Source organism: Populus alba, chromosome 1 (genome assembly GCF_005239225.2).
Source record: "Populus alba chromosome 1, ASM523922v2, whole genome shotgun sequence".
Classification (NCBI taxonomy): Eukaryota; Viridiplantae; Streptophyta; class Magnoliopsida; order Malpighiales; family Salicaceae; genus Populus; species Populus alba.
In genome coordinates this window covers 54,766,779-54,785,555 of record NC_133284.1, presented here as the reverse complement: position 1 = coordinate 54,785,555, position 18,777 = coordinate 54,766,779, and the positions used below count along the sequence as shown (strand labels likewise).

The window sequence follows — 18,777 nt, the reverse complement described above, 5'->3', positions numbered from 1 at the left end:
AGCCAATAGGATCATCCCCATTAAACCAGGGAAACTCTAATCGGATTGATTTGAGTTGAACTTGCTGAAATCCTTCCTGTGGTACTACTTCGTGCCTAGTATTTCCATTGACTGATCTAGTGGGAGAATTAGGGGGAGCCCATGGGCCTTTTCCCGTGGGCCTTGGTCATCTGATCCATCCTGGTGGACATGTTCTTTAATTGCTGGACTATATCCTCCAATATTTGTTGTTGATTCTGCTGGTTTTGTTGTTGTATCTCCTGTTGTTGTTTCATCCCTAAAACTGTTTCAATCAATTGGGAAACCCTCGTTCCTTCAGCCATCTGAAGATCGTGGCTCTGATACCACTTGTAATGATCTTTAATAATTTGAAGGGAAAGAATTAAAAAGATTCTTTATTATTGCTTTTCTTGAACCTGAGCCTTACAGGTAAACTTCGGTAAAACTGAAATAATTGAAGGGAACTCGAAAGAAATTGAATAAAAGAAACGTTGCAAAGTAATAAAACCTAATCTAGAATTTCTGGGCAGTTTCGAGGTAGCCCGGGCCTCCTGGGTGAATGAGATTTGCTTCAAAGCAATTTCCTGCCTCTCTACAGCCCCCTTCCTCCCCTATTTATTCTAATTCTTAATCCGTAGAAAATTAGGAATGACAGGTGGGATCGCCAACTGTATTTATCTAAATCTATTTTATTTGGACTCTTTTTCTTACTGCAAACGGTGCCATTTGCCCCTTGAATTTATCCCCTGCCAGCTGTCAGCCGCAGGATCTTCTTCATCTCAGCCCTCCACGTAAGTCTCTCACATTCGATCTTGATTGTACACGTACTCACTACCTTTTCTTGCTGCAGGTAGTCTTCTCCAACACGCCTTCCTCATTTCTTCATCGGCTCAGCTTTGGATCTACTCTCTCGAAGCCGGACTGTTACAGCCACTTACTGTTAGAGTACAGTGAATAATATGTATAATATTGAATAAATCTATTAGTGACGAATCAATTAGTTAATTAGTTAGAAAAGTTAGTTACATGCAGTTAAGTTGTTACAGCTGCATGTATATATAACTAACTAATTGAAGAAGGAACAATTCAATAAAACAGTGAAAAGAAAAAGGTTAAGCATAAAAAGATTTCTTCATTCTTCTCTCGTTTGTCAATAACCTCTCTGTATATACTACTAAAGCCTTCATCTTAACATGGTATCAGAGCATCTAGCTCACGCTTGAAGATCCTTCTATCCTTGCTTCCGCACTATCTCTTCTTCTTCTACACATTTTGATCTCTGACTTTAATCTACTATCTTTCAATGGTGAATGCTTCACAACTTCAACTCTTGCAATCTTCAATCACAGCTCTTATCCCTTCTATTCATACGTCTGTTAATGTCAAGCTGGATGATTCAAAATACCTCAATTGGAACTTTCAGATGCAACTTCTGCTTGAAAGCAATGGCATTATGGGGTATGTTGATGGATTAATTCATTGTCCACCTCATCTCAGCACAGCTTCATGCGAATCCGGAATCACTGCTCCTCAAAATGATGAATTCATAATCTAGAAAATGCATGATCGAGCCATCATACAACTGATTACTGCTACAGTATCACCTATTGCTATGTCTAGTGCAATTGGTAGCACCAGCTCCAAAGATCTGTGAAATCGACTGAAAGAACAGTTCTCAACTGTGTCTAGAACTAGCATTTTTCAGATGAAATCTAATCTTTAAACAATCAAGAAAGGAGCAGACTCAATCTCACAATATCTTCATCGTATTAAAGAAGCCAGGGACTATCTTACAGCTGCTGGTGTATACTTTGTTGATGAAGATATAGTCATTTTGGCTCTCAATGGCTTGCCTAATGAGTATAACACATTCAGATGTGTTATAAGGGGATGTGAGAGTGTGATCTCATTGCATGATTTTCGTTCACAATTGCTTGCAGAAGTAATTGTAGAGGCCTCAACTCATGTTCCTCTAATGACAGCAATGGCTGCGACTACCGGTTTTCTTGTGAATCATAATTCATCTCAGAATGCTAACAGAGGATTTAAAACGTATAGTGGGAACAAACACACTGGCAGAGGTCGGTTTATTCAGGGATCTAGACATTTTCACTCTAGATCAGTATTCTCTTCTATGACACATGAACAATCAACCTCTAATCCTGAAGTTCTTAGTCCTTCCCCTAATCAGCCTTTCCATAGTCACCCTACATCCATAATGCCAATATGTCAGTTATGCAATTCTGAGGGACATACTGCCCTGTTTTGTGATGCTTCTTCTTATAAGAGACCCAAATATCATATATGTGGCAGAATCAATCACACCACCTGGTTCTGTTTTTATAATGACAAAGGACCAAACTATATTGACCTGTAATCTACCATTGCTTATCCATCTCATCAATCCTATCCCATACAACCCTCTACTATGCAACAATCCTCATATCGCACCCCTTTACCACATCCCTCATTCTCCTCTGCTCAATGTCCAGACTCGCAGCCTCTTATACAAGCCATGCACACCATGGTCACCCCTGCACCTCTGGCATCCCATTCCTCTAGACCTTCTCAAGTATGACTCATTGATTCTGGTGCCACGAATCATATGACAACAGACTTCCATAATCTGACATTGGCCTCACCATATCCAACAGCTGACACAATTCAAACCGTCAATGGTGAATTTGCTAGTATCTCATGTTGGTCAATCTACTATTAATTCTTCTATGTCCTCACTCAAGTTAGATTATGTGCTTTTTGTTCCAAAATTAACTCAGAATCTCTTATCCATCCATCGGTTCTGCCTTGATAATAATTATTGGCTTATTTTTTATGCATTTTGCTTTTGGATTCAGGACAAAGCCACAAGGAGGATTCTTTATAGAGGCTTGTGTAGTAATAGTCTATATCCCATCCATGCTTATTCACCATCATCTCCTACTCAGCCATCACCAGTTTAGGCATTTCTTGGCCAACTTGTTCAGTCCAATATATGGCATCATAGGTTAGGCCATCCAACAAATTCTGTTTTCTCCCTCATGCTTAATAAAGCTCATATTCCTGTTTCAAAAACTTCTTCCCCTACGATGTGTCATCCATGTCTTGTAGGGAAAGTTAGCAAATTGCCTTTCCCTCAACATAATCATAAATTGACTTCTCCATTTGCCATTATCCATACTGATTTATAAGGACCTACCCCGTGTATTTCAGTGGATGGTTATAGATATTATATCATCTTTGTAGATGAATGTACACGGTATTGTTGGTTGTTTCCTTAATCAACAAGTCTGATTTGTTCTTTACATTTGTTGCCTTCCATTCCTTTATTGGTACACAATATTCTGCTACTGTCAAAACTCTGCAGACTGATAAGGGGGGCGAATACACCAGCAATCGTCTGAAACAATTTCTTATTACCAAAGGCATTGCTCATCACCTCTCGTGTCCCCACGCCCCTGAACAAAATAGGGTAGCTGAGAGGAAACACAGACACATTATGGAAACCACAATCACTCTCTTGAACACAGCCAAATTACCATCTAAATTTTGGTCTTATGCATGCTTAACAGCTACATACCTCATCAACCGTATGCCCACTCCAATTCTTCTTTAAAAATCTCCTTTTGAAATGATATTTGGATCCTCTCCCAATCTTAATCATCTTAGGATATTTGGTTGTGCTTGTTTTCCTCTTCTTCGCCCATATAATCACAACAAATTGCAGCCCAAAACTTCAAAATGTGTGTTTCTTGGATACGGCATCAGGTACAAAGGTTATTTGTGCTATCATGTGCCCACACTGCGCTTGTTTGTTTCAAGACATGTTATTTTTTATGAAAATGAATTTCCATATCCTGCATTCTCTCATGTCTTCGTGCCCCTAGTTCAGTCATCACCATCCTATTCCTCCTCTTTATGTCTTGTGCCTCTTGTTAAACAGAGAACACGATCATCTCTTCCATCCCTGGTTCCCCTTCCCATCATACACTTGTCTTCTCTACAGTTTCTCCTAGTTCTCCATCCATTACCGCTTCTGCTCAAGCCTCTTCTCCTCCTCATGTGGCGGCTGATATCAGTCTTAGTTCTCCTGTATTTAATCCTGACAACCTTCAAGTTGTCTTGTCCATTCCTTTTCTAAATATGCATCCCATGCAAACTAGAAGCAAAAGTGGCATTCATAAACGAAAGGCTTTCTTAGCCAATCTTCAAGATCCCAGTGCAGATGATTTGTCTTTGATAGAACCAGCTACTTACAAGTCTGCCATCAAAACCCCTGTGTGGTTACAGGCTATGCAATCTGAAATTCATGTCTTACATACTCAAGGCACCTGGAGTTTTGTTCCTTTACCAGCAAAGAGAAACCTGGTGGGATGCAAGTGGATTTTCAAGACTAAATGACATTCAAATGGCTCCATTGCTAGGCACAAAGCACGGCTGGTGGCCAAAGGTTTTAGTCAGGAACTTGGCTTGGATTATGGTGACACCTTCAGTCTTGTGGTGAAACCTACCACTATTCGACTAATTCTTGCCCTTGCTGCTCACTTTGGTTGGCCCCTCAAACAATTAGATGTCAAAAATGCATTCTTGTATGGCATCCTTCAAGAAGAAGTTTACATGTCTCAACCCCCCAGTTTTGAAGATTCATTGCATCCTCAGCTTATGTGCAAACTGCATAAATCTCTCTATGGTTTAAAACAGGCACCTAGAGCCTGGAATGATCGGTTTACTCAATTTCTTCCTTTCTTGGGTTTTACCACAACCTATTCTGATCCCTCATTGTTTGTCAAGCCTGTTGGTCCCTATATTGTCGTGCTGCTCCTCTATGTGAGCGATATTATCATCACAAGCAGTGCATCTACTGAAATTTTGCAAGTTATCCAAGATCTCACAACCAAGTTTGACATCACAGACTTAGGCTCTCTTCATTATTTCTTGGGCATCCAGATCACTTATACGTCTACGGGCTTGTTTTTGTCTCAATCCAAATATATGGAGGAGTTATTGCTTAAATCTGAGATGGTTGATGCTAAGGCGTGTGATACTTCATGTCTTCCTTCTCATCTCCTACTCAAAGAGGATGGGGCACCATATTCTAATCCTACAGCATATCGCAGCATTGTAGGAGCTTTGCAGTACTTAACCTTTACACGGCCTGACATTGCATTTTCTATCCATCAAGTTTGCCAATTTATGCAGAATCCAATGGTGTCCCATTTCACTGTTGTGAAACGAATTTTGTGTTACCTTAAGGACACTTTGCATCTTGGCATTTCTTATACTAAGGGGGACTTGCAGTTAAAGGCTTTTAGTGATGCTGATTGGGTAGGGGATCCTAATGATAAATGGTCTACTACAGGTTTGGTCATCTTTTTGGGCAACAATCCTATCTCTTGGTCCTCCAAGAAGCAACAAACAGTGTCCAAATCGTCCACAGAAGCTGAGTATCGTGCATTATCCTTTACTACAGCTGAGGTGGATTGGCTCAAGCAGTTATTGGTTTTCTTGCGTATTTCATTGCCTTATATCCCTATTCTTTTCTATGATAATCTCTTTGTCATTGCTCTCTCATTTAATCATGTTTAGCATCAACGGACCAAACACATTGAGGTCGATGTGCATTTTATTCGTGAACACGTTTCACAGAAGCAACTGTCGGTCTAATTTGTCTCATCACAGGAACAATTCGCTGATATACTCACTAAGGGGTTGAGTGCCCCTCTATTTCGTACTCATTGTTGCAACCTCAGGCTTAGTTATTCACGCGCCTGATCTTGTGAGGGGATGTTAGAGTACAATGAATAATGTGTATAATATTGAATAAATGTATTAGTGACGAATCAATTAGTTAGTTAGTTAGAAAAGTTAGTTACATGCAGTTAAGTTGTTACAGCTGCATGTATATATAACTAACTAATTGAAGAATGAACAATTCAATAAAACAGTGAAAAGAGAAAGGTTAAGCATAACAAGATTTCTTCATTCTTCTTTCGTCTATCAATAACCTCTTTGTATATACTACTAAAGCCTTCATCTTAACACTTACTAGAGATTTTATATATATATATATATATATATATATATATATATATATATATATATATATTAACATAGTTATTAAAAAAAAATAGAAGGAAATAAAACATTTCAAATTGTTACCGTATTGAATGAAAAGTTATGCAATCAACAAAAATGTAACAATTTGTGTTATTAAAAGTAGCGTAATCTTCTTATAGATATTAAATTGTCGGTGGTTAATAATCTTCCTTCATTTTGTTTTCCTTTTCCTTTCCTTTTTTTTTCTTTTTACGATGTTAGTTCACATATATATAGATTCAATTTGTATATGAAATTTCTAATTAGTATGTTTAGTATTTGAAATAAGATTTTGGTATCCCTACGGTAATTGTCTCTCTTGTTAATTGAAAGGTATCGACATTCCTTGACATTAATATTTTAGAAGGGTTGAAATCTTTAATCAATGGGCTTGATATAACAGAGCCAAATGAGCTTTTCAAACTCAAAAGTTTAAACTTAATTTCCAGTCAAGTTGGCTACAACATTTTTTTTATTATTAATTCTCTAATACATCTATTTAAATAAAATTTATATTTTTTTAATTTAATTAAAAGAATGAAATTATACAATTCAAAAATATAATACTTAAATTATCAAGACTATGAAATAAAATTAAAAAATAATCTTAAGCTAAGAATATAAACTTTTAAGTAAAACCTCAACTAATAATTTTATATTAAATCTCTAAAAAGTTTAAAGACAAGGCTGTGTCATGAATAGTTTTTTATTAATCTGTTAACACAAATGTACTTTCAGTTTTAAGTTTATTTCTCAGGATACCATTTCATTTTAGAAATAACATCGACTTTTTTTTGTGTTGGTTTTACATATTCTTTAAAAACATTTTCCTTAAAAACTCATATATGCTCTTATAGGCTTTTTTTTTTTCCACTTTTTAGATGAAAGAAAATAATTTTCAGAAATCTAAAAAACAAATTTAACTAAAAACGAAGAATTATCTTCAAAATAATTCAAAAATTCAAAAACCTATAAAAAACGTAGAGAAACATAAAAATAAATTAAAAAAACTAATAAAGATAAAATCTGAAACTAACTTGTAAAATATAAAAAATGAAAAAACCATATTCATACTCTTATAAATATATAGAAATATTTCTAAGTCAATAAAATAAGTTTTTTAGGGCATGAAGTTTTTAAATTTTACATTGGCTTTTTCTTTTTATATATTTTTATGGGCCATTTCAGGTTATTATTTTTTTTTTTGTATGTTTCAAGTTTTTATGTTTCTAGATTATTTTTTATATATTTTTAGTTTCTTGGTTTTTCAATTATTTTTTAAAAAAAATTATTTTTCTCTTGATTCTTTGGAAGACATTTTTAATATATGATAGGAAATATGAATATATGATGACATATGGGAGTGCATTTTTTTATATATATAAAAAAAAATAAAAGACAGGAGAATACAAAATAATGATAAATGAATCAATTAATAACCCTTTTAATCTAGAAAAGCAACAAAAAAAAAATAAGTTGCTTTTTATTTTATGACATAATTACATTATATACTTAATTTCAGAATAAAATGCTGGTTTAAGTCAGCATGATCACTCATAGATAATTATATATCATAGATAATATTTGTTTAGTGGAAGCACATTACGCTACTGAGTTTTATTTCCGTACCTCTTTCTTTTAATTGGATATATATGAACCTGTAAACATAATTTTAACTTATTACTCTTTTTTATTTTTGCCGAGGTACTAAAACTATATATATTATTTTTCTTTATGTTGATGTGAACTCTTTATATATATCTGAAATGTTTTTTAACTGTTTTCATTTATTTTTTATTCCTTGTAGAAATTTAATTGTCAATTATATCGAATTTATTTATCAATATTCATTTTATTTTTTATTTTTGTGACTGAAATTTGTGCAATGTCCTCTTCAAAATATGAAATCACAAACCAACGAGCTGCAAGTAAGACCGGCCACAAAGCTGGATTCTTGACCAGACCAGTGCTTCATTATACCGTAATCAGGCACGCTTTTGCCTGCCTGCCTAGCATCGATATCCTTTGCTTTGATTTCACAATTTTAAATGCACAGCTATAATTAAGCATGTACCTTACCTTCACGTTTCCATACCTCTAGCCCAGCCAAATGGAAATATTGAACAAGTGAAAAAAAATATTGAAGTAAATTATTCTCAAGAGAATCACATACACTTTCGATTTGTCCCTTCCTACAATCTCATCCCAATAGTTATGAAATGGGGCAACTTCCCTTTCCTTTATCATCTCCCCTCGGGCACTGCTTCGCAATTTCAATTATTCCTGGTGCTTAAGAGTCCCGAGTAACACCCAGGTACAGGGTTTCAAACTTCATACAAGTTTTTGTTTGAGTTAGCTCCAATAAACCATGCTTGATTTTCCTACTTCATAAGAAATCAAGCTACCCTTCAGCAAGAGCTCCAAGTGCACGGATGCAAGGAGACACAAGCACCACGCATTGTCACATTCCCACAAGTGTTTGAAGATTTTAATTTCACAAACAAGTGGCTGTAGAATCCTGCCGTTGTCTCATTGATCCCTTATTCATTCAATGCAGTGACCGATAATTATATTATAGTGGGAACTCCTTCTGTAGAGCATCAAGATTTCGAGAATCACAAGCTTCCAGCATGTCGTTCCTAGAAGCACAACTGCAAGGCAAAAACAAAGGTAAAGAGATGTATGATTTCATTGAATTTCAGAACAATCGGTAAAACTTCATTTTCACCACCATACCTTAAAGAAATCCTCAAATATTGCCAAGCATTATCTGCCTTGGGATTCATGGCAAGTGCCCGAACATAGTATCGGATGGAATCCTCATACATACCCTAGAGGCAAGAAAATATTTCACATGTCTGAAAGTGCTAGTTCACTTCATGATAATCTACAAATAACAAGGTTCAGGCATTCCGACTAGAGGGTCTTTTTTTTTTTTTTTGTGCGTGAACTGATTCTGACTACAAAGGATAAATAAGCTTTTAAGCAGGATTTGTAAATCTCTAAATAAGTAAATAACAAATGAGAAACGAGAAGTTGTGATATCTACTTATCTCATGAAAGCTGTAAAAGCAACCGAGTGAAGGGAAACCACTATCTAACTGATGCCAAAGAATCTAAGAACAGAATTATGAACAATGAAGCAGAGGTAAAAACCTGGTTGGCATAACTGATTCCCATGTTTGCCCATGCTCGAACATAGTTAGGCTTCAGATCAAGTGCCTGGAAGACCAGAGAGATGAAATCAACAAATAAATTTAATCAGGAAACAACAATCCAAAGTTGACAACCAAAAGAAATTTGGAAAACATCATCGCCAAACCAAAATGCAAAATCACCATAGCTGATAAAAACATGTGCAATTATCATCATGCTTGTTAATATATGAAGATGATGTGAAAAGCCACAACCATGAAACAAGAAAGTGTGAGAGAACAGCATAGAATGCTGTGCAACCAGGAAATTCATACAGGGCAGAAAGGCTTTTATGGAAAAAAAAAAATGAACTACTTTTTGCAAACAAAAATAGCAGGAAACAAGGGGAGAAAAAAAAAAATTGATCCTTTGAAAATACACACTTGAACCTCCCTAGCATGCACACACTCTCAATTTAACAAAACAGGCTTAACATGGAACACCTAGGAAACCTTTCTGCCCATGGAATCAAAAAGTTAAGCAAGATTTGTTAGATTAGCATTATAGTTTCTTATTTTGGGAAAAGTGCATATGTTCTATGAGATATGGCAAACTGTACTAAACTAATCCAAACAAACAACTGCTTTTAGATGTATAGAGATATACCTGCTGATATGCCAATATTGCATCAGCACTCTGAACACTATTGGCTTGTGTTGCACCAAGCTTGTTCCAAAGAGAGTAATCCTGAGGCTTGAGTTTCAAAGCTGTCTGGAAAAAAGCAATGGCTTTGTCATATTCCCGGGACAAATTGTACAGGACACCAAGTACTATGTGCACGTCAGCATCCTCAGGTGCCATCTGAGCAGCTTCATTGAATAATCTAGTAACCTGCATGTCATGGGGTTAAAATTTTGATGAGCACCCCAAAAGTCACCAAGGAATTCAAAAGGAAAATAAAAAAGAATTAAAAGATTTCAAACAGAACATATAAAAATTTAAAGAAACGAAGGTATTTCGGCAACACTTACATTAGCATAATACAAAGAATCAGAAAGCTCTGGAGTGGCAAGTGTTCTGTACTTTTGATGATGTTGTAGCCATCCATATAAATATTTCAATGCAGCTGCCTGCTCAAACTCTGAAATTTGAAGGCAAGTTATTTACCCACTTAAATTCAGTACCTCAAGAACTAATAAATTCACAACGAATCTCTATTTCTACAGTTTTTATACAAATCATAAAGTGGTAAGAGAATTCCATCAGGATCTGTTATAATACAATCTTTATAAGAGAATGCCTAAAGAACACTACACAAATTCAAGCTGAAATATAAGTTGTAAATATGTGTAGGAGCAATGACCAACCATTTGTATGGCTCACACTGAGAGCAAGAAGCACTTCAAGATTTGTAGGATCAGCTTCATGCGCGCGCATCATGGCTGCAATCGCCTGTATTGATATCAAATTGGATTCATATAATCGCCTATGTTGGTATCGAATCGGATTCATATATGCTATTCTACATTGAAATCAAAGCTAACAGGACTCCTTCATGAACAATACGGATCAGGCAAAGCTTTTATATCCACAATAAAAAACAAATAAAATTTGATCTGCATATTCTCATTTGCAAATTATTCAACTTGAGACCTAACTAAAGCTATAAATACGACACCTAATGCATCCAAACAAAAGACCATAGAGATATAACTTATCGAACTTTTATTTTCCGGTTCCTGCAGCATAAAATTTTAATTTGTTGAAAACAAAAATTCACAGAAATATATACAGCTCAAATAAAACCATTGGCTCAACATAAAATCTTACATGACTACTGAACCTAGTATACTATAGGTCTCATTCAACTATAAACAAGCAGAAGTGGTATAAACTATTTCACCAAGTTCTTGAAAAGAATGAGAAATCAACTTTAAGAAAAACATCTAGAAATTATTCAAATCTAACAGTTTTAACACCAGAAAATTGCCCAACCTGTTGATCATCATCATTCTCTGCATGTGCTATTCCAAGCAACCTCCAACCTTCAGTGTTATCTGAGTTTTTCAAAACTTCAGCCTCTAAAGCAAGCACAGCTTCACTCAAAAGCCCCTTGCGGAATAGCTCCTGGCCTTCTTTCAAAGGATTCGGGTGACCGACATAAGGATTCATGTCTGTAAACACATAGACACTCCTTGAAGCATCTGGCTTCTGCTTGGCAACTACTTGCTCATTTAGGTACCTATAAGACAATTATATATGAAGGGGGAAAAAATTACTCAAGCATTTGACAACATAAAGATAGACTAGATCATCTGAACTACTCTAAACAATGGTATTCTTAATAATGAGCAAGAAAAAACAAAAAACTTATCTATAGGTTAAAGCATAATGACAAATGTTACAGATGTGCTTATATCAGATTTTATTATGACTGAATTTTTCCAAAAGAAACTAGATGATTACAAAAAAAATAAAATCCGAAGCAACTAGTAATAGATTTGAAGGGAATTGGACCTGCTACGTTCACTGTGAACATATGTAGGTTAAGATGACCTTGAAATTGACATGGTTAAAAGAAAACGGGAATAGAGATATGATGCAAAGATGCAATTTGATTCTTGATTTAACCATTTTTTATTCTTGAAAATAACTGTTGCCTTCAATTTTTATATTATAATTATAATCATAACTAAAACAAATTACCAAGAAAGTGTAGCACCAAATTAAAACTTCCAAGAAAGAAATGGAGCTTACTTGCATCTCATCCAAGAAGAAAATTACTAACATAGACCTTGACAACTGATAATGATTTTTTTTATAAAAAAAAAAAAAAAGTGTTTGATGTGGACACTAGTTGAAATGCTTTTGAACAGTAGACTGGATGCACCATTACAGAATTGATACAAGAGACAGTAAGGAAACATGATCAGTTTCAACACTCAAAAATGTAATGCTAAATCCTAGACAGCTTCTTGGTACATAAAGGAGAGCCACACACCACTAGACACTAGACTAAATATCACTGTCCATTATAGAATTGCGTCAGGAGAAATTGTAACTGATGAACACTATAACCAGCAAGAATGAAATATTTGAAGGGAGTTGAAGCACAGCCACCACCTAAAAAATTGGACATGATATCTCCAGTTAATGGACAAAAGCCATTGAGTACTATTTAATCTAGGGTAAAATGTCCCAGGGCCTCCTAAACTATTGGTCAAAGCATTATTAGTCCCTATCCAATTATTCAGCATAGAAAGTCCCTGAGGAAACCTAACGGAAAAATTAGCCCTTCTATTAAGTCAGGATAGGTTCCCATCCAAAATGGGGTTAGTATTTGTCACGAGACGCTAAATGACCATCAACACATGTGATTCTCACGTGAAGTTTTGTGCCATTCAACAAAAACTAAACTCAAATTTGGATAGAAACCAAACTTAACATAAGGACTAATTTTTACCCCCAATTTTCTTCAGTGACTATTTGCACAGAAAAAATTGGATAGGGACTATTTGCACTTTGACCAATAGCTAGGAGGGGCTGGCACATTTTACCCTTTAATCTACCATCTAAGAAATAAATCTCTCAATAATGTCTCCTGTACTCACTCATCATAAGTATCTGCCCAATTATCAGTTGAACTCTCCCCAAAAGCCCCTTCACCAACCTGTCGTCCAAATTCATCTGCCCAGTCATCAACATGCAACTTTGAAAATTCATTTACCCACTTATCATCAACAGGCCCACTTTGCTCTCTTTCAGCAGCAAACTCATTCACCCATTGATCAGGTCCATGAGAAAGCTGAAAAACACTCAGATTAGATAGAAGAATTTATTACATAACTTGCTGCTTGTTTAAGCAAGCAGCAAGAAGAAAAAAGGAGATCATGCACATCAACTATATCTATCAATTACAGAATTCCTCTCTTCAAAATTCTGCTCTACAAAGCCACAAAAGACTCCCATTGCCTACGAATTGTTGTCTTCTCTATAAATATCAATAAATGTCAAGCACAGTGGTCAATCTTTATCCAAAATGTAAAAAGGAACCCTAACTAAGAGAATCAATTTGAATGAAATCAGAAGATTTGCCTCAAATTGATTGTGCACAGAAGTATTATTTTACAGACTTTGGCACAGTTTGGTACTGGCAATTTCTGAAAATCAAATGAGTAAAATGAATAAGCTATTTTGAAAACACAGAATTGCTATCACATGTGATGCTGCTGTCAATAGCTACGTGCCCTATATAAATTGGTACACAAAGTTTGTACTTTCACAGACACTGTTTTTGTTGTTGCTTAATTTGGTGTCAAAAAGCAGAACAACAAATTTGTAATCACGCTTGCACAAGAGCTTTACTTGCCTGATCACGTGCATATTCATCAGCCCAATGACCCCCAGAATATTGTTGCTGATATTCCGTTGCCCAATCCCCTGGTGAAGAGAACGCAGCTGGCTTGACTTGATTGTCATCAATAATAAGTTCGCTGCGACTCATCTTTGAGACGAATTGAAGAAACTTAGAATTCTGCAGGGCTCATCACATATGACTAATATTTCAGTACAAGTAGCAAAACAATAAAAAAATGAAAGAAAAAATAAATAAAAAATTAAGTCTTCATCATGCAATGCTAGTATGTTTATGTCCCCACATAGTAGCTAGCTCGTACTGTAAATTACCCCATGCACCAACCAGAAGATTCCAGGGGACCATGAAAGAACTCGCAAGCTGTATAAAGAAGACTACTTCATGGTAAAGCATGTGAACCTGAAATTTGGGGTCATTGTTCTGAGCTAGTGTGTGTGCAAGCATTCGAGTCTGTTCCATTGTAGGAAAGTTTGAGATATTTGCACCTCCCATTTGATCTGCTGCTGAGATCAACTTTTCCTAAAACCAATAAAAACAAGTTATTGCAAGCCAGCGCCATGTCCAATCAGGATAAAGGCAGTAACCAGTCAATTATATAAGAGGAAAATCTGCAACTACAAACATCATGATTGGCAAAGGGGAAGGGATAAAATACTGCATAACAATATGATAATGAAGATTACAAATGTAAATAATCAACAAGGCAAAAAGAACATAATGGCCAAAAGCAATGTCTTATTGCATAGTTCTTTCATAGAGAGAGAGAGGGAGGGAGGGAGGGAGAAGCAAATCATAAAATCACAGTTTTTACAACTAAAAAAAATAGACAGAATAAGGAAATAATGGGTGAACGCAGTATAAGTAGGAAGTGAAAGACACTAGTTGCCAGAAACAGAAAATGGCAACAAGGCTGCATTCATTCATAGTGAGAATAGCCCTATATTTTCACTATCTTTTCATGAATCTGTAACTTAATTGTACCGTTGAATGATGGATCTAGGATAGATAGTTTGGTCGTCTGGTGACTAAATTGATGTGGGCAATCCCTTAGTACCTGCTCAAACTCAGAGGCCCAACCATTTGAACCATGCTGCTGTTCAAATGAGTGAGCCCAAACATTAGGATCACAATGGTCTATTCTGTGTTGCCTAAATTCAGTAACCCATCCATCAGCTTGAGGAGGACCAGATCTCCGAGCAGCTTGAGACTCGTTCCAGTAATCCTCTAGCTCTTGGAACCTACCAGGTAAAGGTCCCTTAACCCGCGCATCACCATCAATATCTAACGAAGACAAAAGTGCATTCACCTACAGAAGCAACATAGTCAAAGGATAATTGCAATTTTGCTAATGCAATCAGGATTGATGTTAAAGCAAAATAACAATGGGAAGTAGAGCTACTAATAGCATCAGCTCTCCTTGGACAAATAAACAGCAGCAGACCTGTGTATTGATAAAATCTTCACTCTTGTCGGCAAAAAAATGCCGAGCCATTATGCTGCTACGGTCACGTATGCATTGTTTGTCACCTTCAGACAATCCTAATGCAGGTAGTGGAGCAGGACGAAATGGAATTCCACCATGGCTACTGCCCACAAAGGAGTGCAAAAAGTTTGACAACACTCTTTGGGGTGGTCCTGCAATTTGAAAAGTAGAAAACATAACCCAAAAGATATGCTCAGGAGAGATTTATTGGTAGTTCTTGTAAAGAAAAAAAACAGTTCCCCTAGTGTTTGGCTTGTACTAGACATCAAAAATTGTGAAGCTCTAGAAGATTTCATTCAATGCTGAAATTCTTCTTCTCGTGTTACTGTTGTCCTCTCTGAGTGTCGTCACAGCAAACATGGTATCACAGACTATTTTCAACATCAAGGAAAACCTTTTAAAAAATCAATCAAAAGGAGGGCAGCTGTGGAATCCTCATGAAAGAAGTATTATCCTTTACATTCGAAATTTAGTTCCACAGTAATTCGTGTAAATGAAATCATGACATCCAACATTTTAGTTCCATGCCTTAATCACAATGGCATCCATTTCAAAGGCTTTCCAGATGTAGTATGTATATTAATATGCAAAACTTGCAATAGATAAATGAGTTTTGAATCTTCAACTACTCTATCCTCAACCCATTTACATTGCATCACGCACATCCTATTCTACTTCAACAGTCTAGGACGCACTGAGTCTAATGAAAATAATATTTTTCCCTTATGAATTTGATTATCGTTTATAGTACAACTTGTTAGCCACTTGCAGCTCATCATCTAGACTGTAGCAAGAAGTTAATTATTTAACTATAAGTAATGTTAAGTAGTTACCGTCCAAAGTTGGTTGAAGCTGAGGAGGAGGTAGGCCGTGATCCAATAGAGCAGGAGGAGGAGGAGGACCAGAGCGCTGAATCTTATCCCAGGCATTGGCAACCCCATTCTGATCAGCAGTGCGGAAGCGGCGAAGAAATTCTGAACCCTAAACCCAAAAGAAAAAATAATCGGAGAGTTGTGAAGCAAAATTAGACACTTTATTTTCTATTTTTAATTTTCCATAAATTAAACAAGAAGAAGAAGAGACCTGAGAAGTAGGATGCTGAGAAAAGGAGTGATCAAAGTCAGCTCCCGGGAGTCCTCTCAAGCGGTCCTCAGCAGTGGCATCCTGGTACAACGGAGGCTCTGTAGCTGTGGTTGTAGAGGTTGGAATTTCCTTTAGCCTTTCCTGTGTTTTTTTTAAAAGGAAAAAGAAAGACAAATCTCCAAAAATGAGTGCTAGCAACTAATAAGTTCAAAAAAGAAGAAAGACATTTAGGTGGAGAAAAAAAAAAAAAACAGAAGCACAGGCAGAGGTGTAGCGTAGGAGAAAAAAGAAGATGAATTGATAGAAAAAGGAAAGGGGTAAAAACCAGAGGCTTGGAAGAGGAACCGATAAGAGCGTTGGCGAGAGTACCGAGAGGATTAGATGATGAAGAAGAAGAACCTGGAACAGCACAGGCTGCTGCTCCTGTTACAAGCTCTCGCATCGCCATCTTCTTCTTTTGTGATTTTGAAGAAAATTAATTAACAAAACAGAAGGCGTCGCCTTTTACATTGTTGTTTGGAAGGTAGTAAAGTGTTTTTTTATTTAAAAATATATTAAAATAATATTTTTTATGTTTTAAAAATTAATTTTAATATTAATATATCAAAATGTTTAAAAATATTAAAAACATATTAATTTAAAATAAAAAGTTTTAAATATTTTTTAAATACTTTTAAAATCCAAAAATAAATAATTATTCTACCATATCATTGGAAGCATCATTTTTTATGTTTTTAATTTTGTTCTTGATTTAAAATTTATTATATATTATTGTTTTGTACTCGGATTTTATTTTTTTTATTTTTGATCTTTTTTTAGTTTTTTTATTAAAGTTTTATTGTTTTAATTTTATCTTTCAATCAAAGTGTGAACCCTGAGAATACAATATACAAAGAGGGGGAAGTTTATAATAATTCAAAATGTTGTTATAATACAAAATAATGCAAAAAAAAAACAAGAAGAAGAAGAAAGATGGGGCCAAAATGGAATTAAGAAGAGATGGGACTATAAATACCCATCCCTTCTCTCATCCATGGCCGACTGAGAACAAGAAGGAGGGGAGAGAATTTCATATTTTTCCTTCATCATCAAATTTTTCCCACATAAACATTAGAATTATTAAGTGGAGGAACACAATTGAGTGGAGAATTAACAAGAAGAAAAGTGAAGAATTGGTGAAGAAAAGAGAGGGAAGAGTGGACGGCTATATACAAGGAGAAAAAGGCTAAGATTCTTCTAAAATTTGTGAAGTAAAGTTTAGATTCTATCCAAGTAAGGAGTTCTGATTCCAATTTTTATGAAGTTAACTTTAATTTGATTAGAAGTTCATGATTTTTTTGAATTGGGAATTAGGGTTCTTTAACATAAAATGTTGGGAAATGTAGAAATGAGTGAGATTAAATGGACTGGAATAATCTAAGTGCCTTAAAAAAAAAGAAGAAATGAGTGCATAAAAGAGAGGAAGGGAACTCTTGGTTCCCTTGAGCATGTTCTCAGCTGAGATACTATAGAGAGGGAATGAGAACTTATGATTTGCTTAATTAATTAACTTGGTACAAATGACCTTAAAAGTACATAAATGAGATGGGTTGCCATGAATAAAAGGAAGGCATGGCTATGACTGATAAGGAAGCAGGGATTGAAGATGAATTGGAGATACTTTCCTCAATAGCAAAACAAGGCAGGTTGGTTGCCCTATTTCTTGGGAGAATTTGGACATGAAAACTACAGAATCCATGAAGGGTCCCTTCATAGAAGTTGTAACCATGAATGTTAGATTTTCAACGAGTCTAACCTCGCTTAATTTGGAGTCCTGGAACTCCAGATACAATTAAAAATCTGAAGAGAGGTCAAGCTGCCACCTCTGTTGGTAGATTCGGCTAAGTTGATAAAACAATGAAATTTAGCCATATCAAGGGTAGAATTTGTTTTCTTGCCCTTTATAAAGTGTGTCTTGATGTTCAAAAAAAGAATAAAATGTGATCAAAATTGAATTCATTATGTCCACTTGGATTAATAATGAGCTGAAAAGTTAAAGGATAATAATGAGGAATGTAAGTGAGAAAGAAAAGATTGGTAAAAGAGAAATGAATATTATTGTTATTGTTACTGTTGTGTTGTGTTGTAATACGTGGACTAATATGGAATAATGATGGGTGTTTGTGGTTTCAGGAGGAATCACGGGAGGAGTACAACAACAATAGGGGAACATAAGTCAAGCGTCTACAGCAAGTAGGTACTTGGTACCTATATCTCCTCTAGTTAATAATTATTTTAACTAACTATTAAACTATAAAAATTTGGTTCTTATTGATGAGGAAAAGAAAAAGGGGGAAAGGAAAGGTTAAATGACGGAAAAAAATAGAAACAAAGGACTAGATTTAATTTATAGGTTTTTTTGGAGGAAATGAATAGAAACAATAAAATTTGGTAATGACTGTTTCTTGAATTTGATTTGTATGTCCATGATATAGGAGGCTAATGAAGTTGGTTAACATCGGCATTACCAATACGTGGGAGGAGAAATATAAACCTTGATTTACTATTCGGGTTCAGAAAAGTTAATAATATCGGCGGGTAACGTCGATATTGGCAAAATTTATAAACT

The 18,777-nt window shown here is 35.5% G+C and overlaps 1 protein-coding gene across 1 annotated transcript; it reads right to left on the bottom strand.

Moving 5' to 3' along the window:
* Positions 1-8,221: 8,221 nt before the first annotated feature.
* Positions 8,222-16,658, bottom strand: LOC118040172 (peroxisome biogenesis protein 5). Its single transcript, XM_035047051.2, has 15 exons — positions 16,495-16,658; positions 16,170-16,310; positions 15,920-16,067; positions 15,045-15,238; positions 14,658-14,909; positions 14,003-14,122; positions 13,598-13,762; positions 12,840-13,033; positions 11,224-11,470; positions 10,596-10,680; positions 10,260-10,369; positions 9,895-10,119; positions 9,250-9,315; positions 8,830-8,924; positions 8,222-8,744 (listed from the first exon to the last, which is right to left on the bottom strand). The coding sequence occupies exons 1-15, from the start codon at positions 16,615-16,617 to the stop codon at positions 8,666-8,668; spliced, it is 2,244 nt and encodes a 747-aa protein (XP_034902942.1). The 5' UTR covers positions 16,618-16,658; the 3' UTR covers positions 8,222-8,665.
* Between the last annotated feature and the right edge of the window lie 2,119 nt (positions 16,659-18,777).